The following is a 23,128-nucleotide window of genomic DNA, read 5'->3' on the forward strand; positions in this document are numbered from 1 at the left end:
TATATTTAGCTGAGCGCCATCAGGCCAACGGGTCGGGACTCGAACTCGCGACCTCCAGGTTAGGTTAAACAGGACTGTAAACCACCACAACAAGCGCGTTGCCGAACACATGTAGTGATATAGACCTCTACCGAGCCATACCCTGTGGCGATTCCTTCGCACGAAACCCGATAATCCTCCAAACTATGTAGCAGTATCACAGTAATGTAGCGTTATCGTGGTGTGTATCGGTGTGATATGCTTCTGTAGCGGTCCCCAAGGAACGAATTTGTAACATGTTGCACGTTTGACCCCTGAAGGACAGGGGTGTGCCGGAGAAATGCTACACTTCACGAGAGAAACTGTACCCCAAATGCGTGCTGAGGGTGTTTGTAGTTTGTAAACAGAAACTACAAGATGGATCAAATGGCAGACTTGGTTATCATTTCAATGTTACTAATGATACTATAGACTGTACGTCTACCGGTGTAGTAGTGACATGTAGCAATGGCAGATGCAACAAGTTTGCTACATGTTCTTTATCTGGCTTCTAGAGGTTACACGAGATGACACCATGTGGTGAGCGTTCATAGCTTGTAAACAGAAACCGACGAATGGTTTGAATATCGTTTAGATTTAACTGATGACGCCATAAACTATTTACATGTGGCGGTTTAACTGTGACATTTATGATTAGTAATGACAAATACAACAGGTTTGCTACATGTCCTTCATTTGACTTCTAAATAACAAAAAAAATGTACAGTCGATGAGAGAAACTTAATCCCAAATCCGTGTGGTGAGTGTTTATGGTGCGTAAATGGAAACTTTTAGAAGGTTCAACTTTCCGACTACCAGTCTGGAACTGTCGCGTGAAACCCACAGCTGTGAACAGGGTGTGATGCATGTATCATTACATACATCTATGTCGCAAACTTATCCAGGTTTGTAATGAAGCCAGCGGACGAAACAAATGTTCAGCTATTTATGTGTACCGAAAAGTCATACTTTAAATGATGCACAAAAACGGAAATATAAATTGGACTGCTATGCACATTTCATGATACATGTATATCGCAAGCTCGTCCGATTTTAAAAGGTATATACATAGCCAATATGTTACGAAAGAAACAAGATATTTACAATGTTTTTATGTGTCAAATTGCTATATAAACTACCCTGTAGAAAATAAATTATGAGAAATGGGAAATTAGAATGAATAGGACAGCTACGCCACAAAGCATGTGACCGTGTCCCAGATGACAAATCCTGGCGCGTCAAAAAGGTTTGAAACTTACCAATAGACAATAGTAAATGGGCATCTGAATCATTCTTTACGGTGCAGGACAGTTTGGTATACCTCATGCATATCTCTATAGGTTTATCCCTCTCTGATCGTACTCTGGTTTTTTTAAACCCTCCTAAATGAACATTGACGAAATGGAACGTTCGAAATATTTCGTATATCTGGAATAGTGAACAATTAGATAAGATATAAGTGATGGAAATAGAAAATGAAGATAAACAAAACAGCTGGTTCTGGTGGTGATATATCGCTACATATGTTGCAATTCATCAGATCATGTTTCAAATATCCTGGGGCGAGCTGATTCTCTTAACTTAGTCTGGGATTGGCACCAAACCTTGAAGCCCCGAATGATGCAAACAAATCTTCAAAAGGCACCCCTTCCAAAAAGGCCTCTTTTCATTTCTTAGGAACACGTACATTTGACCGTCGTTTCATTCAGGTTGTGAATTCTATATAGGTACAGATGCTGCACATTACCAGCTTATATTTCATTTGCCCTTGGGATGGCTACATTTCACAACATTCATCTGGTACAGAAACGGATACGTTCATATTTTCAACAAACCGTCATTCACAAAACTCATGCTCTCAATCCTCATAATACTAAAGCAAGAACTAATAGTGCTCTCTCTTGAATGTCTTTGCATACAATTGTAAACACATATTTTTTGCGCCAGTGGAACTAACATGTACGATAGATAGCATTTATTCATTCTTTAGACCAGCCCGCTCGACATAATTGAAACAACAACACAAATATAAAGCGATGTACATATATATATGTGTAACTCCTACTTTTGTTGCAAATCTAGTGGGGCCGGCTTTATTTTTTCTTTGAAGGCAACCCGCTAGAATTCGGACGAAACAGCAACATATAAGTAAATAAGATATTCACATTTCTTCTCAAGTGAGCAACCGGTGCACCCTTTTAACTCAGATTACAGCCATGTGTCACAAATATGTTGCACTTTCTACCGTCATGTGTCACAAATATGTTGCACTTTCTATCTCATGTTTCACGTCCCCTGTGGAGAACTCTGGCTCATATGTTAGTCTGGAGTTGAAATTAACACCCTGATCCCTGCTGCTGGATACCACAAACAGTATTTCACATGTATCAGTGGCTGCGAAACGTGGGTAGTTGATACACAGTTTAATTGATAAGACATATATGCCAAAAGCAGTTACTCAAGCAACTAGATATCATTTTCCAAAATCATGTCTAGTTGCTTGAGTAACTGCTTTTTGGCATATCTTATTACCTGGATGTCTTATCTTCATCGACGGATAAGGCATATACATTGAAGCAAGATGCACTACAGTTGTTGAAAAATGAAACAGGATATCGTCTGGACAATATTACCTGTATGTCTGCTGATGTGTTCTTCTTTTTTGTCTTCTGTCTGGAGCCGAACAGAGTTTAGAACTACCGTAAACCAGTCAGAGCTTACAACTTACTGCTGTTGTTGAAAACATGAAACAGGATATCGTCTGGACAATACTGTAAATGCAGAAATGTTCGCGGCGGCCGCTTCACCGCGAATTTAAAACCACCGCGAAAAGTCCATTTTCCAGCTACCGCGAAATTAAATCCCCGCGAACTTAAGTGCATTTACAGTATTACCTCTATGTCTGCTGATGTGTTCTTCTTTTTTGTGTTCTGTCTGGAGCCGAACAGAGCTTAGATATGCCGTGAACCAATCAGAGCTTAGAACTGCATCAGCAAATTGATATGTATAAATATGACCAAGATAGCAAGAACATGCATTTCTTCTCGCACACAACACTGTATAGTGCGGGCCTAGAAATCTATGCGAGTAGCTTGACAAAAGGCTACAGGGAAAACCATTCTCTTGAAGATGTTGCCTTTCTAGTTATAATGTCTACGTGGCAACGAAAAGTGAGGATTGAACCACGTTTCAGCCGAAATGCCATGATCATGAAAACAACACAAACCGTTAATAATGTACAATGAAAGATGATATTGTCTGTACCACTTGACGCTATGTTCATAACCCAGTCTGGCTTAGTTAAGCCCAGTCTGAACCACTACTACTTCCTATTGGCTGCTGGAGAAATAGAAGAAATTGGCCAAATAGACAGAATGGTACTAGTATGGCGGACGAGTTAGCCGACCATATGGGGTACATTCTGTTACTCAGGGACTCTGTGTATTTATGTCATACCTGTGACGCGAAAACGTGAGGATTTAATGCACGTTTTGGTCGATGAGCCATAAAAGCAATACAAACCGTTAACATTAATGCTGGACAATGACATGTGATATTGTCTGGACCATCTTGCCTCTATGTTTATAACCCAGTCTGGCTTAGTTAAGCCTGGTCTGAGCCGCTACCAGACCCTATTGGTTGCTGTGAAATAGAAGAAATTGGCCAAATAGACAGAATGGTACTAGTATGCCATACAAAATTAGACGGCCATATGGGGTACATTTTGTTACTCAGGGAGTCTGTATTTATTTATTCATCTCAAAACGGGTGGGTGGCCCCTAGAACTTTTGAATTTTCCAAGGGTGCCCACCATACATGTAAAACAAACTATTCACCTAGAGTTAAGACACCAGTGGACAACATACAATACATCACATAAAAACTGAAGCGTCATAAACAAAATCAGTGCCCATTTCACCAAGGAGACCAGATAAAACCTCCTCCTTGATTTCACAGTCGCAAACGTTCGAAGGTCAAACTCAAAACGTCAAAGATGGAGATTTTATGTCATAGGTCAAGGTGCTACATATGTCACGTGGCAGCTTTAAACTGTGGAAGGTAACCTACGGAGTTAGGTAGAGACTGATGAAAGCTAACCTATTGGACTTATGTCAAAACAGTGTTTTTATATTGTATACTATTTAAAATCTCTTTATAAGCCGCTCTATTACACATAAATAGTGAAACGTGAAGGACGGTTCCTGACAGACACGTAAACATGACAGAACACACCGTACATAGGAAGGACGCTACTCTGGTGAACCCAGTCGAGAATTACTTATGAAAACATAGGAACCTTTATAATGAATAAATAGACAAGGTTTTGCGTGTTTTATATAATTTTATCGGTGATTTGAAACACCATTTTGTTTTGTCACTTTTGAAACACTATTCAGTTTAAAGTAGAGATAGCAAGAGGACCAGTAAACATATAAGAAACCCTAGTCCGGATGACCCCCATGTTTCACCCTTCCTACCGCTGGCCCACAGTAATGTCAGGAATGGGAACCATGGCGGTGGTGTCTGCTGTGGGTAGTCTCTACCGGGCTCTACAGGGCGGGCGGAAATAGTAGAAATTGCCAAATAGACCAACTTGTATTTATACGGTTGCAATAGTGCAATGGCCGAGTGGGTTGAGTGTTCGCCTTCCATTAAATGTTGTACTATATAAGGAGGGTTTAACAACCTTCTAAGTCTTAGAATAATCCTCCAGTAAGGTGTGTGTACGTCTGTGAATACCATGATAATTCAGACTTTGTTGTTTCAAGTCTGCGAAGTGGTATACTGAATAAAGATTTCAAAGATTTCCATTCGGTAGGTCTTGAGTTCGATCCCCGACCGACAAGAGACTTTAAACACACATCAATACCAATGGACTAGCTAGCCCCCTGTTGTAGTGGCTTGCACAATTGTTTGGAGCAAGGGCTAAAGAAATGGATATGGGCACCACCCCTTAGCATTTGTTACAGGTGTATGGGCAACTTTAACTTTTTAACGTAACTTGTATACCAGAGGAGTTAGAGGGTCTAAGTTACCGTATATTGTCCAGTCTATTGGCTCAATATGTTCTATATCCAGTGATCTATGGATTCTTTATTTAGGCTCCGCTGTTCTCAGTACGGACAACACAGGCTTGTTTCATGTTCGTCCATACTGCTACAATTGTTTATGTAGTCACGGCTGACCTACTATTAAACCTGTAACCAAACCAGTGGTTCATTCTTAGAACAGTTGGCCTTTTGGCCTACGAAACCAATACACAATACAAAGCGTTGAGTGCGTTGTCAGGCACCTAAATATGACTGTTCACGTATCTTTTCCTAGGTCTGGAATCCAGTCATTGTCTTCAAATCATTTAAGATATTAATTCGTATAGAACCTGCTCTCCGAAAGATTACTTCAGTCTCACTGATGAAAGATAACGGATGTTGTCTGATACGTCTGACTGTTTCCAAAACCATGTACAAATGCTTGAGTAATTGCTATTTGTTGTATCTTACTCCCTGGATATCTAATCTTCACTCACACTCACTCAGTCCCACAGCTGGTAGCCGTAGGGGCATTGAGTCTGTCCACAAAATGAAGGTTTTCCACTTCTGACGGTCGTCAGCCAATCTGGTCAGCCAATCTGGGCCGTCGTCCTTCCTGACGACTCCTTGACGTCGCTGATCCATGTTCCTTAAATCTGCTTTTTCTTGTAGGAATGCGTGTGCCAAAGTTCCTTTCCATCTAGTCTAGCATTCATCAAAATATAATTGTAAAACATTCTCTCTCTCTCGCTACAGGACTATCGCAAACGGGGGCAAGTGAGCGGCTCATGTCCGACCTTTTTGACGTTTATCACAAGTTTCCCCGGCCCGTGAAGAACATTACGGACAAAGTCACCGTCAACTTTGGAATTTCTTTATCTCAACTTATTGATATGGTAAGTGTTGCATAGGAAAGACTATCTTCACCATGTATTCCGTCTGCCTACTTGTTGTTTCAAGTACGCACGTACAATACAGTAGAAGCCAGTTAATTGCACAACGGTTAATCGCACACTTCTGTTAGTAGCATGGAATCCTCAAAGCCCATGGTGGTGCGGTGTAGTTGGATAACTTCGCTTTGTTGCACCACCCGGATAATTGCACGAAATGTGCTGGCAAATGAGGTGTGCAATTAAACGGCTTCTACTTCTACCGCTAACGTCACATTTCCAAAAAATGGTCCGTCCGGGTAGTTTTTGGGGGACAAAAAGTACAATTTAAAAGACAACAAAAACACAAAACGGACCCAAAAAATTATTCAACGTCATTGCTTTTGTATATTGGCAAAAAACTGTCATTTTTCGTTTCCACAAACAGCCCATTTGGACCCGGAAAGGAATTGTGACGTAGGCCTTCAACACCTTTCGTAAAAAAATGTTTGCTAACACGCTTGCTGCTAGTACTGACACATTGATGTCTATCAGCAATTTACTCATGATCTACACTTATGCACTGTCTACTATCCTACTGCCTTCTATGGTATGTTAAACACACATTCCTTTATCAAATGCATTCAAATACATTACTTCGTATATCCGGACAGATGTATCACTCCTTACAGCGCCCCCTACCGTTCCTCTCGTTCACCGCAGCTTTATGGGCAAGGACAGCAAAGTGTGTACCATACAGAGTAGCGGTACACGAAGACTTCACTTTGCCCTCGTAAAGGGCATGAATTACAGCTACAGTTATCGATATAACTTTCCTGTCGCTTCAGGACGAGAAGAACCAGGTTCTGACGACCAGCGTCTGGCTGAAACAGCGGTGGGACGACTACAAGCTTACATCCCTAAATACCTTGTTTTTAAACGAATATAGGTTACCCCATGGATAAAGGTGAACTAGCGTTGAATTTCCTGCCGCTTTAGGACGAGAAGAACCAGGTTCTGACGGCCAGCGTGTGGCTGAAGCAGCGGTGGAAATTGGATGGTACCCAAACTAATCCTAAACGCTCAGGACAGCAATTTGTGTACCAATGAAGTAGCGGTACAAGAAGGTTTGACCATGCCCACCCAAATGACAATAGGGTATAAATTGCATCTAAAGTTATCAATTTCAATTTTCTGATTCAGGACGAAAAGAACCAGGTTCTGACGACCAGCGTGTGGCTGAAGCAGCGGTGGGACGACTACAAGCTGACGTGGAACCCTGACGAGTACGACGGCGTCAAGTACCTCAAGGTCCCGTCGGACATGATCTGGGTTCCCGATGTGCTCCTGTACAACAAGTGAGTGGGTAAATTCTTTTGGGCTAGCCAAAACATGTCCTATACGCCCTATGTGTTCCTATGCAACAACAGAAACAACGTTGATCCACTTGCAGGGGCACGTGTCCAACGAAGTCAATAATTAATCCATTGATAAAAAAAAAACAATGCAAATTTTGTGACGATGTTCAATACATTGCTCATCTGTTCAATACATTGCTCATCTGTTTGTTTGTCTATGTTTTTATCCATATGTTTGTTTGTTTGTTTATTTTCCCAGCGCTGACGGCCGGTTCGACGTGTCGTCCTATACCTGGGCGAAAGTTTTCTTTGTCTATGTGTTTGTTTGTATGTTTGTTTATTTGTTTGTTTATTTGTTTATTTCCCAGCGCTGACGGCCGGTTCGACGTTTCGTTCTACACCTGGGCGAAAGTTGTCTTTGTCTATGTGTTTGTTTATTTGTTTGTTTATTTGTTTGTTTATGTGTTTATTTCCCCAGCGCTGACGGCCGGTTCAACGTTTCGTTCTATATCTGGGCGAATGTTTTCTTTGTCTACGTGTTTGTTTGTTTATTTGTTTGTTTATTTATTTCCCAGCGCTGACGGCCGGTTCGACGTTTCATCCTACGCCTGGGCGAAAGTTTTCTTTGTCTCTGTGTTTGTTTATTTATTTGTTTATTTCCCCAGTGCTGACGGCCAGTTCGACGTGTCACCTGGGCGAATGCTGTCTTTGTCTATGTGTATGTTTATTTGTATGTTTATTTGTTTATTTCCCCAGCGCTGACGGCCGGTTCGACGTGTCGTCCTTCACCTGGGCGAAAATTTTCTTTGTCTATGTGTCTGTTTATATGTTTGTTTGTTTGTTTTTTTCCCCAGCGCTGACGGCCGCTTCGACGTGTCTTCCTATACATGGGCGAAAGTTTTCTTTAACGGAACGGTGGAGTGGATTCCCGCCGGCATCTACAAGTCCTACTGCTACATCGACGTCACAAACTTCCCGTTCGACAGGCAGACCTGCAAAATGAAGTTCGGCACCTGGACGTACGACTTCACCCTGATCGACATGAAACCGCTGGACGAACAGATCGACTTGTCGAACTTCAGGGAAAGCGGAGAGTTTACCGTTGTGGACACGCCGCTTGTGAGGAGCGTGGTGGAGTACGCGTGCTGTCCTCCGTACGTGGACATCACGGCGTACATCGTCATAGACAGGCTGCCACTCTTCTTCACCGTGAACTTGGTGATTCCGTGTTTGATTTTCACGTTTTTAGCCATCCTGGTGTTTTATTTACCGGTGGATGCCGGGGAGAAGGTGGGCCTGGCCATCACGATTCTGCTGTCTCTGTCTGTGTTCCTCCTGGTGATCTTCACTATTATCCCCGCCACATCGTTCGCGATCCCGCTACTGGCCAAGTACCTGCTGTTCACTAACGTAGTGTGTACTATATCCGTCATCATCACCTGCGTGGTGCTACACCTGCATCATCGCACGGACGAGATGCCCAGGTGAGTTTGTTTGTTTGCCTATCCTTAAAATGATTTAGACCCCAGAAGAACTGATGGATATTCTCCTGTCTTTTTAACTGCAGCTGCGTTTTGTAAGATTGCCCATCAAATCCAAAGGTTACTCATGCAACTGAATGAGTCTTGCAATGTTTTTTTGTAATCCGTTTTGTACTGACCATTTACAAAGGTATCCAGTTGTTTAAGTAACGTTTTGCAGTGGGCATCTCATTACGGATTATATTTGTTCATTTGCAGATGCTTCGTACGAATAAAAGTATGATTAAAGCTTTTCTTGGGGAACATTGAAGCGGATGTTAGCCATTTAATCAAATCAACATGGATTTACATACTGTAGTAACCAGGATGTCTAATCTTCATCATCACTCCCGTAAATACTCTACCGCACCTCTCAGGTGGGGCAAACGGGTGTTCCTGCACATCCTGCCGAAACTGCTGCGGATGGGCCGCCCGGACGACGGCGAGGCGGACTCGGTGCGGGACGACGACGTGCGCGGCTCGGACCTGGGCGGGGGGAACATGCTACGGTCCCGCCACAGGAGGGAGCGGGGCGGCGTGCCTGACAGCCTCATGGCCGAACTGGACCCGGCTGTCAAAGGGGTGGAATATATAGCCGAGCACGTCAAGGGCGAGATAGAGGGTGGACAGGTAAGGACATTGAATTGACTTACTTGACTTATGTCGGGTGCCACTTTTCCCTGCCACCCGAACCACTGTGGCAGCCCAGAAGTCCCTGTCCAGCATGGTGAGTTATAACTACATGTACATTGAGATCACTTTCTTTTCCTTTTGTTTTGTCCCCAGGTTGCGGATGACCAAAGTAGTCCGCCAGGGTTGTAGACTGCATCATCATATACCTGTTCATCATATTTTTCGGCATTTATGCATTAATTTTGGAGTCTCCAGAGAATGTCGACCATAAGATTATAAGTAACCATGGTCTTACGCCACACACGAAGTCTTTTCCTTTCCCTCTTGTTTCCCTGTGTGTCCCTAGGTTGCGGATGACTGGACGTATGCTGTGATGGTTGTAGACTGCATCAACATGTATCTGTTTATCATCTGCCTATAGCCCTTCACGCATTAGTTTTGGAGTTTCATCAACAAGATTAAATCACTATGGTCTTACGTCACACACGATGTCTTTACCTAACTCTATTGCATCCATGTGTGTCAGCAGGTGGCCGAAGACTGTGGCCACGGCGATGCGATGGTTGTGAACTACATCAGAATACCATTTTTTTGCCTTTACGCATCAGTTTTGGAGTCTCCAGAGGATGTCCTCCATAACATTAAATTACGGTGGTCTTACGTCACACACGACGTCTTTTTCTTACCCTGTTGCTTACCTGTTGCTTACCTGTTGTCCTCCAGGTTGCGGATGACTGGAAATACGCCGCCATGGTTGTGGACCGCATCAGCATGTGACTGTTAATCATCTTTTTCCTTTGCCTTTACGAATCAGTTTTTCAGTTTCATCCATAATATTAAGTCACTATGGTCTTACGCCACCCACGACGTCCTTTCCTAACCCTATTGCATCCATGTGTGTCCCCAGGTGGCAGATGACTGGACGTACGCCGCCATGGTTGTGGACCGCATCAGGATACCATTTTTGTGACTTTACGCATCAGTTTTGGAGTCACCAGGGGATGTCATCCATACGATCAAGTCACTGTGGTCTTGCGCCATGCACACGTGGCGTCTTTTCCTTACCCTGTTGCTTACCTGTTGCTTACCTGTTGCTTACCTGTTGCTTACCTGTTGTCCTCCAGGTTGCGGATGACTGGAAGTACGCGGCCATGGTTGTGGACCGCATCATCATGTGCCTGTTAATAATCTTTTCCCTTTGCCTTTAGGCATTAGTTTTGGAGTCTCCAGAGGATGTCCATATGATTAAGTCTTTCAGAGGATGACATCTATGAGATAGGGTCTTACGCCACTGACGACGTCTTTCCCTGTGTCTCTCCAGGTTGCGGATGACTGGAAGTCCGCCGGCATGATTCAATACCACATCAGGATACCATTATTTGGAGAATGTCATCCATGAGATTAAGTCACTATGGTCTTACGCCATGCACACGTGGCGTCTTTTCCTTACCCTGTTGCTTACCTGTTGATTAACTGTTGTCCCCAGGTTGCGGATGACTGGAAATATGCCGCCATGGTTGTGGACCGCATCAGCATGTACATGTTCACATCTTCTTTTTTGCCTTTACGCATTAGTTTTGGAGTCTCCAGAGGATGTCATCCATATGATTAAGTCTTACGCCACTCACGACGTCTTTCCCTGTGTCTGTCCAGGTGGCAGATGACTGGAAGTACGCCGCCATGGTTGTGGACCGCATCAGCATGTACATGTTCATCATTCTTTGCGGCATCGGCGTGTTGGCGACCTTCCTCCCGCCCTTCGTGTATGGGCCGCCCGAGCCGGAGATCCCGCCATCTCAGGTTGGAGGACCACCAACAGCGTAAGGTCTCTGTGCCATCATGGTCTGGAAAACATGAGAAAAAAATGTGTCATACTTGTGAAAGGCTGAGCTGGAACTTACGAACCATCAACTGGGAGTTGGAACTTTCACTGGGAGTCACCTAATGTGTGGTCGTACCTACGTCAATGGTCAAACGAAGATTCCTGTGACATTTTGGTCTGGAAAACATGAGAAAAGTTGTGCCATACTTGTAGAAGGCAGAGTTGGAACTTTAACTGGGAGTCATGTAAAGTTTGGCCGTATCCACGTCAATGGTCAAACAAAGGTTCCTGTGGCACCATGAGAAAAAAAAAACGTCATACTTGTCGAAGACAGAGTTGAAACTTTAACTGGGAGTCACCCAATGATTGGTCATCTCAGGAAGGAGGGCTGCAAGGTCCCTGTGAGATTATGGTCTGGAAAACATAAGAAAAAAATGCCATACTTGTGGAAAGCAGAGTTGGAACTTGCGACCCATCATTCATCAACTGGAAGTCACTTTATGTTTGACCGTACTTACGTCCATGGTTAAACGAAAATCTGTGACTCATGCTTGTGGTCAGCAGAGTCAGCAAACTTGTGACCTAGCACAGTTGAACCGATTGCTCAGTGACGTTAGGATGTGGAAAAGACGGGAAACGATTTCTTGCAAAGCAGAAGTGGAAAGCAGAGCTGAACCTGACGAACCATGATTTACGAATTGCCGAATGTTTAGCCGTACCAATGGCCATATTGAAAAGAAAATCTCTGAGAATTGTATAGAGCAGAATTGAAACTTGCCACCCAGCACGAGTTGACAGGGAATCACAAAATGTCATCCCAAGCCTTTGACCTTCGCCAAGAGAATATTGCGACTGTATCGAACACGTGGTTTTACGGACACGTGACTCAACGGCTCAGTGACGTCATGATATAAAAACACGAAACAAAAGAAGAAGTTTTCGACACAGAAACTGATTCACCAAATGTGATGTGAGGCTATGACTACTGCCTTCTTCAAAATGAATGACCCAATCACAGAGGACACGTGACCGGAGTGGGTCAATGGTGACGGCCTGTTGTTGTCATGGTTACGGTGCTGAGGCCAAGACGCGATGTTAAGGAAGTCTTGGAATCTATACACCTTCAACGAGGCATCACTACGTGCCATGCAAGGTCCCTCGACACGAATGCAAGAATACAAGCGACTTTACTAGGGTGAATGCATTGAAGCTTCATCTAAAAGACGACTGAGTATTTCACCGGTTTGTGTTTTTATCACAGGATTGAAGTTTGATCCTCACCAAAGATTTTAGCAATATTCTTTCTGATCACTGAACTCATACAATTGAGACAATAAGGCTGGTTTTATTTTATTTTGTATTTTGTCGATTGTTGGTGGGTTACGTGTAAGAGGTCGCAAACGAAGCAAAATACTTGGAGAAATGTTATAAAACAGATTTTCGAGAGCTTCGAGTGTGATGTTGTTATATGAAATGGAGGGAAAGGGCTATGCAAGATAGGAATGATACAGCAAGTACATTGTTTTTTTTGTCTGAAACCAAAGAACAAGAAAAATTATAGACGTCGGTTCAGGATAAATGAGCAAAAATCAATGTATTTCGTAAAATTTAATGAACACAGAGCGAAGACCTCTTGAACTTTACTTTAAACTATATCTTTTCACTAAAATACGATGAGTTTTATCTAACTTGATACATTGTATCTGTTTACACGGATTGAGTTATTTGATACTTAATCTGATACTTATATTTTCAACGAAAGCCTCCAAACTGCTACAGATTTTTTTATCTTTAAATCTGAACAAGAGAATAAATCATATGTTCAGAAATGCCTTTATAAAGTGACCTGATAAACCTCGGAATATTTGATGTGTATAAATCCTTTGTTGAATATAGTCTGACATATAACATCATATGTTAGTGTTATATATGTTAGTATATGACATCAATTGTTATATGCCAACTTTGTACAAAACAATAAATGTTTTTACTCAATATATGAGTCGGCTGGTGCCTTTTCACTATCTATGGTAAATGTGTTAACCTTTAGTAGCGTGACTTTCTTGCGTTTTATCTTATTGAAAAAAAAGCTCCGTGCATATTTTCATTGATGGACAACAGAATTTAAGCTCCTCCTAAACTACCAGAGAGTTGGGAGGGAGGGTGGAGGAGAAAGAAAGAGTGAGAGAGGGAGAAAGGGAAGGAGAAAAAAAGGAAATAAGATAGAAAGGAAGAAAAAGAAAGAAAGAAAGAAAAAGAAAGAATGAAAAAGAAAGAAAAAGAAAGAAAGAAAAAGAAAGAATGAAAAAGAAAGAAAAAAAAGAAAGAAAAATAAAGAAAGTAAGTAAGTAAGAAAGTAAGAAATAGAGGGATTAGTGTGCGGCGACAGGAATTCTAGGTTATATGCCAGAGTTAAAGGCCCCGTAATGTTTTGACTTGCACTGTTGCACAACACTGCCAGACGGGTTTTGTTTTCTGTTTAGGGGCCTTTACCTTTGACATAATACCTAGAATTCGTGTGCCACGTGAAAACACAACAAGAGAAATAAGAAAAAAAAACTATTGAAAGAAAGAAAGAACAAAAGGCTGTCGGATAATATTCAATGAATCAGAGGACATCTCTAGCATCTAAGGTGCCAAATGCAACTAAAAATACAGCAATTCTGTAGGCGGAACATACTACACACTTATGGGTAAGCAGGCATCAATTGACCTTTCACCCTAGAGCCAGTCACCTTTCACCCCTATCTGCTCCAGACAGACGCTTGCAGGAGGATTGTGCGGAGGTAATGATCGTCATTGGAAGCAGGTAACAACGAGATACTTAAAATATGACTGTATTATTATGAACTAGAGAAGGTAGAGGTTACTTCTGTGGTATGTGGGCTACATTAGACAGAAATGTAAGACTTTTCGGGGTGACGAAAATGTGGGTGGGGAGGGGGGCATCTTAACTGGTACCTTTGCGGGAACAAAGGAAAGCATATTGTTTTTGCTCCATTTCTTCTACTTCCTCTTCTTATTTTCCCAACAAATGAGGTAAACCTGGACCAGACAGCTAGCGCCGTGGTTAACAAACAAATAACAAACAGGCAAGGCAGCTGTCACCATGGTTACTGGAGGTGTAACAGACACCCTGTGGTGTTTGGTTATATGTAGCAAGTATAAGCAAGGACTGGATTATGAATGCGTTCGCCAAATACATAGAAGGCACGAGAAGGTTTGCCGAGCAGGTCTAAAACACCCCAAACACGCATATGCAAAGTACCAGAGTACAAGCACCAGCGAGGTCAACAAATCTAAGAGCACCCAGCAGAAAAAGCACCAAGAGACCATGAAATAGACGTTAAACAAGGACAACAACAACAACGTAAGACTAAACAAATCTTGTTTAAATTGGCTACCTGACAGGCGACCGACATATCTACTCAGATGCCGCCGGGGTCATTTAGGTCATTGGGAGAGTCTGCTGTAAATAGAACTAGCCAATGCGACTCCGCAAGGAAAAAAAAAGTATTTTACTTGTAATGCATAGTGTTGTTTTTCTACGTATAAAATACGTTTTTCCTTGCGGAGTTGAACTTTTGCGACGGGTGATCTGTTATGAGTTGTATACAATCAAAATGGACCAAGCTGTAAATTTTCCTGTCACTTTAGAGTGACCGTGACTAGTTTATTCGAAACATATATATTTTTTAACTGCAAAGCACGACAAACAGAAGAACAAAACAACACCGTTAACTTCTTGAACAAGTTAAACTGTAAATTCCAACACAAAAATTGGACTCACCCAAATTTTTCACCGTTAATAGTTTTTTTTGCCGGTGCATAACACCGGCTTAGAAGCGAAAGAAGCCGTTCATTCAACGGTTTGGTTTGCATGGATGCATGGATGGATCAGTTAAATTAACCAAACTATTCTTATAGCCCTTCTATACGCACTATTATGCAATGGAGTTAGTGTCCGAGCGGTCTACGCGCTGGGTGGATATAGCGATTTGCTTTTGCTTTTTCTTTGTTAGACAAATCCCATGTAATGTTTTTTTTAATAGAAGACAGACCAATTCAGAAATTCGATGTTTAAAAACTCTTTTTTCATGTGATTTTGTTTAACATCCAGGCTTTTTCCAAAATACACACCGGCCAGCTTTTTTCAGAAGCTTTCATGTTAGTTAAACATTTATTTTTTGCTTGCAATCATCTAGATTTAACTGGTCTACTTATTCTTTTCTAATGTTTTTCTATTTCATTAGGTTTGACATGGCAGAAGCAAATAGTAGGTCTCCTACTGCTGTTCTCCAGAACGTCTGTGATGGGTCTCCTACTGGGGTTTTGTGTGTCAGGGATGCAAGCACAGCCACTTCGGCCAGTCAACCGCAATCAGACACCGATGCAAAACCCTACATATGCGATGAGTGTGGATACAGGACGGCTCGAAAATCTGACTTATCTCAACATATCAGAACTCATACTGGAGAAAAAGCCTACAAGTGTGACCAGTGTGACTATTCTGCTGCACATAAATCCGACTTGAGCCGACATCTAACCATGCATACTGGTGAAAAGTCCTACATGTGTGGGGAGTGTGGGTACAGGGCAGCTCGGAAATTTTATTTATCCGAACACATGAGAATTCATACCGGTGAAAAACCCTACAAGTGTGACCAGTGTGACTATTCTACTTCACGAAAATTCAGTTTGGACCAACATCTAGTCAAACATACTGGTGAAAAACCCTATTCGTGTGACCAGTGTGACTATTCTGCTGCAAGAAAGTCCACCTTCAAGCAACATCTAGCCAAGCACGCTGGTGATAAGCCCTACATGTGTGGGGAGTGTGGGTACAGGTCAACTCTGAAGTCTACCTTATCCCGACATATGAAAACTCATACCGGTTACAAACCTTACAGATGTGACCAGTGTGACTATTCTACTGCGCAAAAAGCCAACTTGGACAGACATCTAGCCAAACACACCGGTGATAAACCCTACATGTGTGGGGACTGTGGGTACAGGACAGCTTGGCAGTCTGAATTATCCCGACATATGAGAACTCATACTGGTGAAAAGCCCTACAAGTGTGACCAGTGTGACTATTCTGCAGCACATAAAGCCAACTTGGTTAGTCACCAAGCAAAGCACACAGGAGATAAATCCTACATGTGTGGGTAGCGTGGGTACAGGACACCTCTAAAGTCTGACTTAGTAAACTATATGAGAACCCATACTGGGTAACCGCACAAACGTGACCAGTGTGACTATTCTGCTGCACAGATGTCCAACTTGAACAAACATCTAGCCAAACACACGATGAGAAGCCCTACATGTGTGGGTACAGAGCAGCTCATCAAAAGTGTCACTTATCCAATCATATGAGAACTCAAACCGGTGAAAACCCTACAAATGTGACCAGTGTGACTATTCTGCAGCAAAAAAATCCAACTTGAACATACTTTGTAAAAAAAACACTACATGTGTGAGGATTATGATTTCGGGACACCTAAGAAACCTCCTTTCTCCGAACGGATATCGTACCAGTGTTGTATGTTGCCTGGATTTAGTAAACACTCATGGTAAACTCTGATTGCGTAAGGTCAAACCTGATGAAACATATTAAAAGAATGGTAGAATTCTCATATTTCCGGAAAGCGAATTTGACTTGACTTATGTTGGGTGTCGCGCCTCCCCTGCCACCCGAACGATTGTAGTAGCCCAGAAGACTCTGTTGAGCATCGCCATCCTCCAGACCCGACTCAGAACATCTCCCTTCTCAGAACAGCTAATTTATTACACTTAAAAGGTGTTAAATTTTTTTATAATGATTCAGTGCTGAAAATTTACTGAATTTTGTGGTACTCTTTTTTTCCTCCTCTTAGGAAAAAAATAGGAGCGAGTAAACTGAAATTATACAACATTCTTGTTATTAGTGAGAACTTTAGAATGACGTATACTTTTATTAAGACCTATTTCAAACTGGCGTGCCCTTATGTAAACTACAGCGCAATCCAAGCATCCAGTGCGTGCCGGCGAAGCCGTAGTCTGTCTGTATAACTATTGTTATCGTTATATTTTTTATTGTTATAAACATATTAATGAATCATTGTTAAACATGTTGCTCACAAAGTTTGCTATTTATAAGATTCAAATCAGGCTACAAGGAGGACTGTTATGCGTATTGTCTATTAAACCAGTATACTGTAAATACTGTAACGTTATACGGAATAAAACAGCCATGTGATAATAATTCGACGCCTGTAGTTCTATTCCAATATTCGAGAATAAACCATACTAATTTGTGCATATGCTGTGATGATGTGATCAGTAATTGCCCCAGGTACAGCATATGGCCTCCTTCGGTCAATATTGACCATGGTAAAATCTTAATTGAGGTCCAGCATAGGACTGTAGGTTTTGAATGAATGAATGGTTCATTTGATCATTGTAATCAGATTAAAAAAGGACCTCGCAGGCTGTATACTTTTGTATACGTTTTTTTACACATAGATGCATAAAATAATTTAATTAAGTAGGTTTATGATAAAGGTTTAATGACCAGCCCAGAGGTGCTTCGCTCACTCGGTGGATTTATTCGTTTTTATAGCAAATGAGCGGCCTTATGATACCATCTACATATATAGGTGGGTTATTAACTAAACTAACTTATTTGAGACAAAAGTTTTTCTTTGATACTATAATGAATTTTCAAAAGTTATATTTGTCCTTTAATATTTGTACTCACTTTGGCTACCTGCCTATGGCATTGGCTGCAATTACACCAGACACATAAGAAGATTATAGATTTCATTTTGAAACGAAAATTTCCGTGGATAATATTCGCAACATTGAAATCATGGCCTGTTAAGCCTGAATACCATCAGGAAGGTAGTCCGCTCCGAAGTCTATCATACACTATGTACAGTCGCTTCTCTGCATTGGAGCTAACTACTAACCGGATGGTTCCCAGGCTAATGGTCTGTCAAATCTTTTAAAAATCTTATCTACTGTATTGTTAATCAACATTTCTCCCTTCTGGGTATGAACATTCCTCCCTGTTGGATTTAATTCTGATTGGTGAATCTTCTGTGAACTCTCCTGTGTTAATTGTAGCAATGTACCAATGGTTTTCTATGTTACGGCGTCATGAACAATATGAAATTGGACCTTCTGATTGGTCAACGTCAGCTGGCTTTATGATAATATACAGCTTAACACCTTGTGGAATGTAAAGACAAAATGGAAGTAGAAAGAGAGGCAAAACTGCAGCACGGGGAAGGAGAATAGAACACACGAGAGCTGAGGACGTACATACGAGAGAAGAAGAAAGAGCTGAAAAGAGCTAGACTTAAACTACCCCAGCAAAGGCTACAACACAGCCTAGACAGAAGCTAGACTGTGAGTTAAACATACGAGCTGTGGAGAACTGAACTGTGTAGAGTCACAAGGAGTTGTAGAGAACGATACGGAAAGGGTCACTGAACCTTGAAAGTGGAACTCTAAAGAACTTTATTGAACTCTTGAGAGTTATGTGTACAATGCACAGAAATAGAGACGAGAAGAGACAGTTATTATGGTATGATAGATCTGATAGTGATTTTTTTAATGTCCCAATGGTCATCAGTAGACTAGACGTTTGGGGCATGGGATACCCCTGGCAGGTTCGTTCACCTGCCCTCTGAGAGATTGTAAATATGAGTACGAAATTACAACAATATAAGGATATAATTTATTTTATTTTAACATGATTGCTATGTACCACATGTTTAATGTCACGGCTTCCCCTTTGTAAATACTTCAGCTATGCAATGCTCTCCCAAGGGAGGAATAAAGTACAAGAAAGAAAGGAGAAAGAAGAAAGAAAGAAAGAAAGAAAGAAAAAAGGAAGGAAGGAAGATAGAAAGATATTCTAAAGTGTAATCCAAACTTGATACACAATAAAGGGTAAGCAGGCACAAAATGACCTTTCACCCCACAGTATCAAGGTGACCTTTCACCCCTTGCTGCTCCAGACTGACGCGTCCATGAGGATTGTACGTACAGAGGTAATAATCATCACTGGAAGCAGGTAAGAACGAGATATGCATACAACATATCTGTATTATCATGAACTATAGGCGGTAGTGGGCATTTCTATGGTGTGTGGGCTACATTGCGCAGAAATGCAAGACTTTTTGGGCTGACGAAAAATGGGGTGGGAGGGGGGCATCTTTACTGGTACCTTCACGGAAACAAAGGAAAACATTTGGTTTTTGCTCCGCTTCTTTTACTTCCTCTTCATAGATCTTCTTTTTATCCTAACAAGGTATATAAACAGACAGCTCGCGCCGTGGTTACCAAACAAATACGGCTGTCACCATGGTAACTGGAGGTGTAGCAGACACCCTGTGGTGTTCGGTTACACGTAACGTTAGCAAGTATCAGGACAAAGCTCGAGGGGCTGAATTATGAATGTGTTTGTGTAAGACTAAAAAGATGCAGATCTCTTGTTAAAAACGTCTAGTCTACCCGACAGGCACCCGACATTGCCCGATGAATCAACTCAAGATGCCGCTGGGGTCATTTAGGTCATTGGGAGAGTCTACTGTAATATGGGTAGAACTAGCTGATGCCACTTCGCAAGGAAAAAAAGTATTTTACTTGTAATGCAATGTGTTATTTTTGTGCGTATTATAAGTAAAGAGCGAGGCTACTCAGTGTGTCAATAGCCAAAACAGGCTGTTGACACACTGAGCCGAAAACAGGCTATTCACTCAGTCAATAACTCACTTTTTTCCTTGAAGAGTTGCATTTTTCTTCCATGGCTAGGGTAGAACTTTTAATGACGGGTGATTCGCAATAAGTTGTATGCAATCACGAAAGGCTTGGAGCTAAGTTGACCAAGCTGTAAATTTTATGACGATAGAAAAAAAGCAAATCCTTTCTTGGGAATAAATTGCTATCGTATCATATTTGTCACCGCCTGTCACTTTAGAGTGAACGTGGCTAGTATATTCAAAGCATACATATTGCAAAACACGACAAACATAAAAAAAAATCACCGTTAATAGTTCTTGAACTAGTTAAACTGTAAACACCAGAGGAGTTGGTTGGTCGAGGAATGCAGTTTGCAACCTAAGGTGTGTTTTCTGTCTATTTGGCCAGTTTCTACTATTTTTCCAGCGACCTGGGGAGCCTGTTAGAGGCTAATTTTTCAGCTTCAGTGAATAAAGTGGCAAAACAGATCTTTACATTTAACTAGAAAAACAGACATATCAAAGTCAACTCATATGCAAATTATGTTTGGATAAATCAGTTAGCATATTGGGATTGTCTTTAAATATTGTTTACCTGTACATAAATGTCTAACCTCCATGGAAAAATTTAGGCTTATCGATGTTATTTAGAATTATTTTTCTTAACTTTCCAAGAACTGATGATATTTTGATGTGTGTAAACGTTTTCTAATGTCAGGTAATAATGGATAAAAGCTACTTGCAATGGGTGGTGCACGTTTAGAGTTTAAACTTGCACTGGGCAATCAAAGTTGACATGCACAAACTTTCATATGCATGTGGTATTTTGAGCTCTTAGCGTCTAACCATAAATAACCTGACGTTATTCTGGACCGTGTTAAGGTAAACATTATTTGTTTGTTTGTTATCTATCTATTTTTAATGGCTCCGTTTCTTCTTTTCTAATAGCTTCCTATTCCATTAAGTTCGACATGGCAGAGGGAGGTAATGGGTCTCCTACCACTGTTTCTCAGAATTTCTGTGATGGGTCTCCTACTGCTGTTCCTCAGAACGTCTGTGATGGGTCTCCAATTGGATTTCTATGTGACCGGGATACAAGTAAAACCACAGACCAGCCAACAGCGAGCAAAACATGTTCAGTCTCTCAACCGGAAGCAAACACTGGTGACAAACCCTATATGTATGGGGAGTGTGGGTTAAAGACAAGTAAGAAGTCTCATTTATCTGCAAAACCCTACATATGCGATGAGTGTGGACACAGGACGGTTCGAAAATCTGACTTATCTCAACATATGAGAACTCATACTGGTGACAAACCCTACAAGTGTGACCAGTGTGACTATTCTGCAGCAAAGAAATGCCATTTGAAATATCATCTAGCCAATCACACCGGTGATAAGCCCTACATGTGTGGGGAGTGTGGGTACAGAACAACTCAAAAGTGCAACTTAACCCAACACATGAGAACTCATACCGGAGAAAAGCCCTACAAGTGTGACCAGTGTGACTATTCTGCTGCACGGAAACACCATTTGGACCAACATCTAGCCAAACATACTGGTGATAAGCCCTACATGTGTGGGGAGTGTGGGTACAGAGCAGCTCGGAAGTCTGACTTATCCATACATATGAGAACTCATACTGGAGAAAAACCCTACAAGTGTGACCAGTGTGATTATTCTGCTACAAAGAAATGCAATTTGCATTATCATTTAGCCAAACACACTGGGGACAAACCCTACATGTGTGGGGAGTGTGGGTACAGGACAGTTCTCAAGTCTGACTTAGCCAAACATATGACAACTCATACCGGTGAAAAACCCTACAAGTGTGACCAGTGTGACTATTCTGCTGCGCTGAAATCCAGCTTGGACAGACATCTAGCCATGCACACTGGTGATAAGCCCTACATGTGCGGGGAGTGTGGGTACAGGACAGTTCGGAAGTCTCATTTATCCCGACATATGAGAAATCCATACCGGTGACAAACCCTACAAGTATGACCAGTGTGACTATTCTGCTGCACAGATGTCCACCTTGAACAAACATCTAGCCAAACACACTGGTGAAAAGCCCTACATGTGTGGGGAGTGTGGGTACAGAGCTACTCAAAAGGTTCATTTAGCCAAACATATGAGAACCCATACAGGTGACAAACCCTACAAATGTGACCAGTGTAACTATTCTTCAGCAACGAAATCCAACTTGAACAACCATTGTAAAACACACTACATGTGTGAGGATTATGATCTCGGGACTAAGAAACCTCCTTTATCCGAATCGTGTTGTATGTTGTCTAGCTGTAGTAAACACTCATTGTTTATTGTTTATTGTTCATTAATTCCTTTAGTTGTTAACATTCAATGCAACAACTAATCTTCCAGGAGTAATACACATAATACTTGGAAACATACAGTTTGCAACATACACACATACAACATGTCAATAAAAATCATTAAACAAAACGCATGTGCCTTATCCAAAAATCATTGTAAACTGTAAATGCGTAGGGGCGACAGAAATCTTCTACTAGTAGCTTAATTGTCATACGTGTATGCAAAACGCCTGCAAGAAGACTGCACGTCCTATTCCGAAATTTGAGAATAAGCCATCTCGCAGTTACGAGCGTGCACATGCTGTAGTGATGTCAACTATTTTCAAAGCTCTTTCCTGACTAATGAACATTCCTAAAGTCTGTATAGCTGTTTACCACGGGAACAGTGATTTTCTGCACAGATATGGACTCATAATTTTTGTCATTGTTAGTGCACAGGTTAAGGACGCATATAATGTTTATATTTTTGTATAACTTTTAAACAATAAATATTTACTGATGGGAATATAGTCGACGTTTTGTTCTTTTCTGTTTGACGTCCAATTTGTGTCATGAAAACTTATATGAAAACATCAGCTTTGGGGGACTTCTCAGCAAAACACAAATCACTACATTCATCGCATTTAATGCAAAAGAATCTATTTTCAAAAACCTCGAATATAAAGACTTACCCGGCAACATCATAAGTTGAAGGGGCTGCCAACATGTCTAGAGATAAATAAATAAATAAATAATGGAAAATTTGATTATGTTTTTGAAAGAAAGACGCAACATCTGATTACTACTTGTTCATGGCGTTAGATACTAGTATGAC

The 23,128-nt window shown here is 41.5% G+C and overlaps 2 protein-coding genes across 3 annotated transcripts in view; both read left to right on the forward strand.

Annotated features, from left to right (window-relative positions):
* Positions 1-13,250, forward strand: part of LOC118424400 (neuronal acetylcholine receptor subunit alpha-2-like) — a 23,836-nt gene extending 10,586 nt beyond the window's left edge. For both annotated transcript variants that reach the window (XM_035832955.1, XM_035832954.1), the window contains exons 2-6: positions 5,805-5,944; positions 7,121-7,275; positions 8,130-8,759; positions 9,173-9,425; positions 11,082-13,250. In XM_035832955.1, the coding sequence (XP_035688848.1) occupies positions 5,837-5,944; positions 7,121-7,275; positions 8,130-8,759; positions 9,173-9,425; positions 11,082-11,252 (1,317 nt within the window). In that variant the 5' untranslated portion in view covers positions 5,805-5,836 and the 3' untranslated portion in view covers positions 11,253-13,250. The remainder of the gene's footprint in view (positions 1-5,804; positions 5,945-7,120; positions 7,276-8,129; positions 8,760-9,172; positions 9,426-11,081) is intronic.
* A 683-nt stretch (positions 13,251-13,933) lies between these two features.
* On the forward strand, positions 13,934-17,548 carry LOC118424862 (zinc finger protein 525-like). Its single transcript, XM_035833668.1, has 2 exons — positions 13,934-14,059; positions 15,504-17,548. Exons 1-2 carry the CDS (start codon positions 14,040-14,042, stop codon positions 16,420-16,422), a joined length of 939 nt encoding a protein of 312 aa, XP_035689561.1. The 5' UTR covers positions 13,934-14,039; the 3' UTR covers positions 16,423-17,548.
* Positions 17,549-23,128: the final 5,580 nt, after the last annotated feature.

Source organism: Branchiostoma floridae, chromosome 10 (genome assembly GCF_000003815.2).
Source record: "Branchiostoma floridae strain S238N-H82 chromosome 10, Bfl_VNyyK, whole genome shotgun sequence".
Taxonomy (NCBI): Eukaryota; Metazoa; Chordata; class Leptocardii; order Amphioxiformes; family Branchiostomatidae; genus Branchiostoma; species Branchiostoma floridae.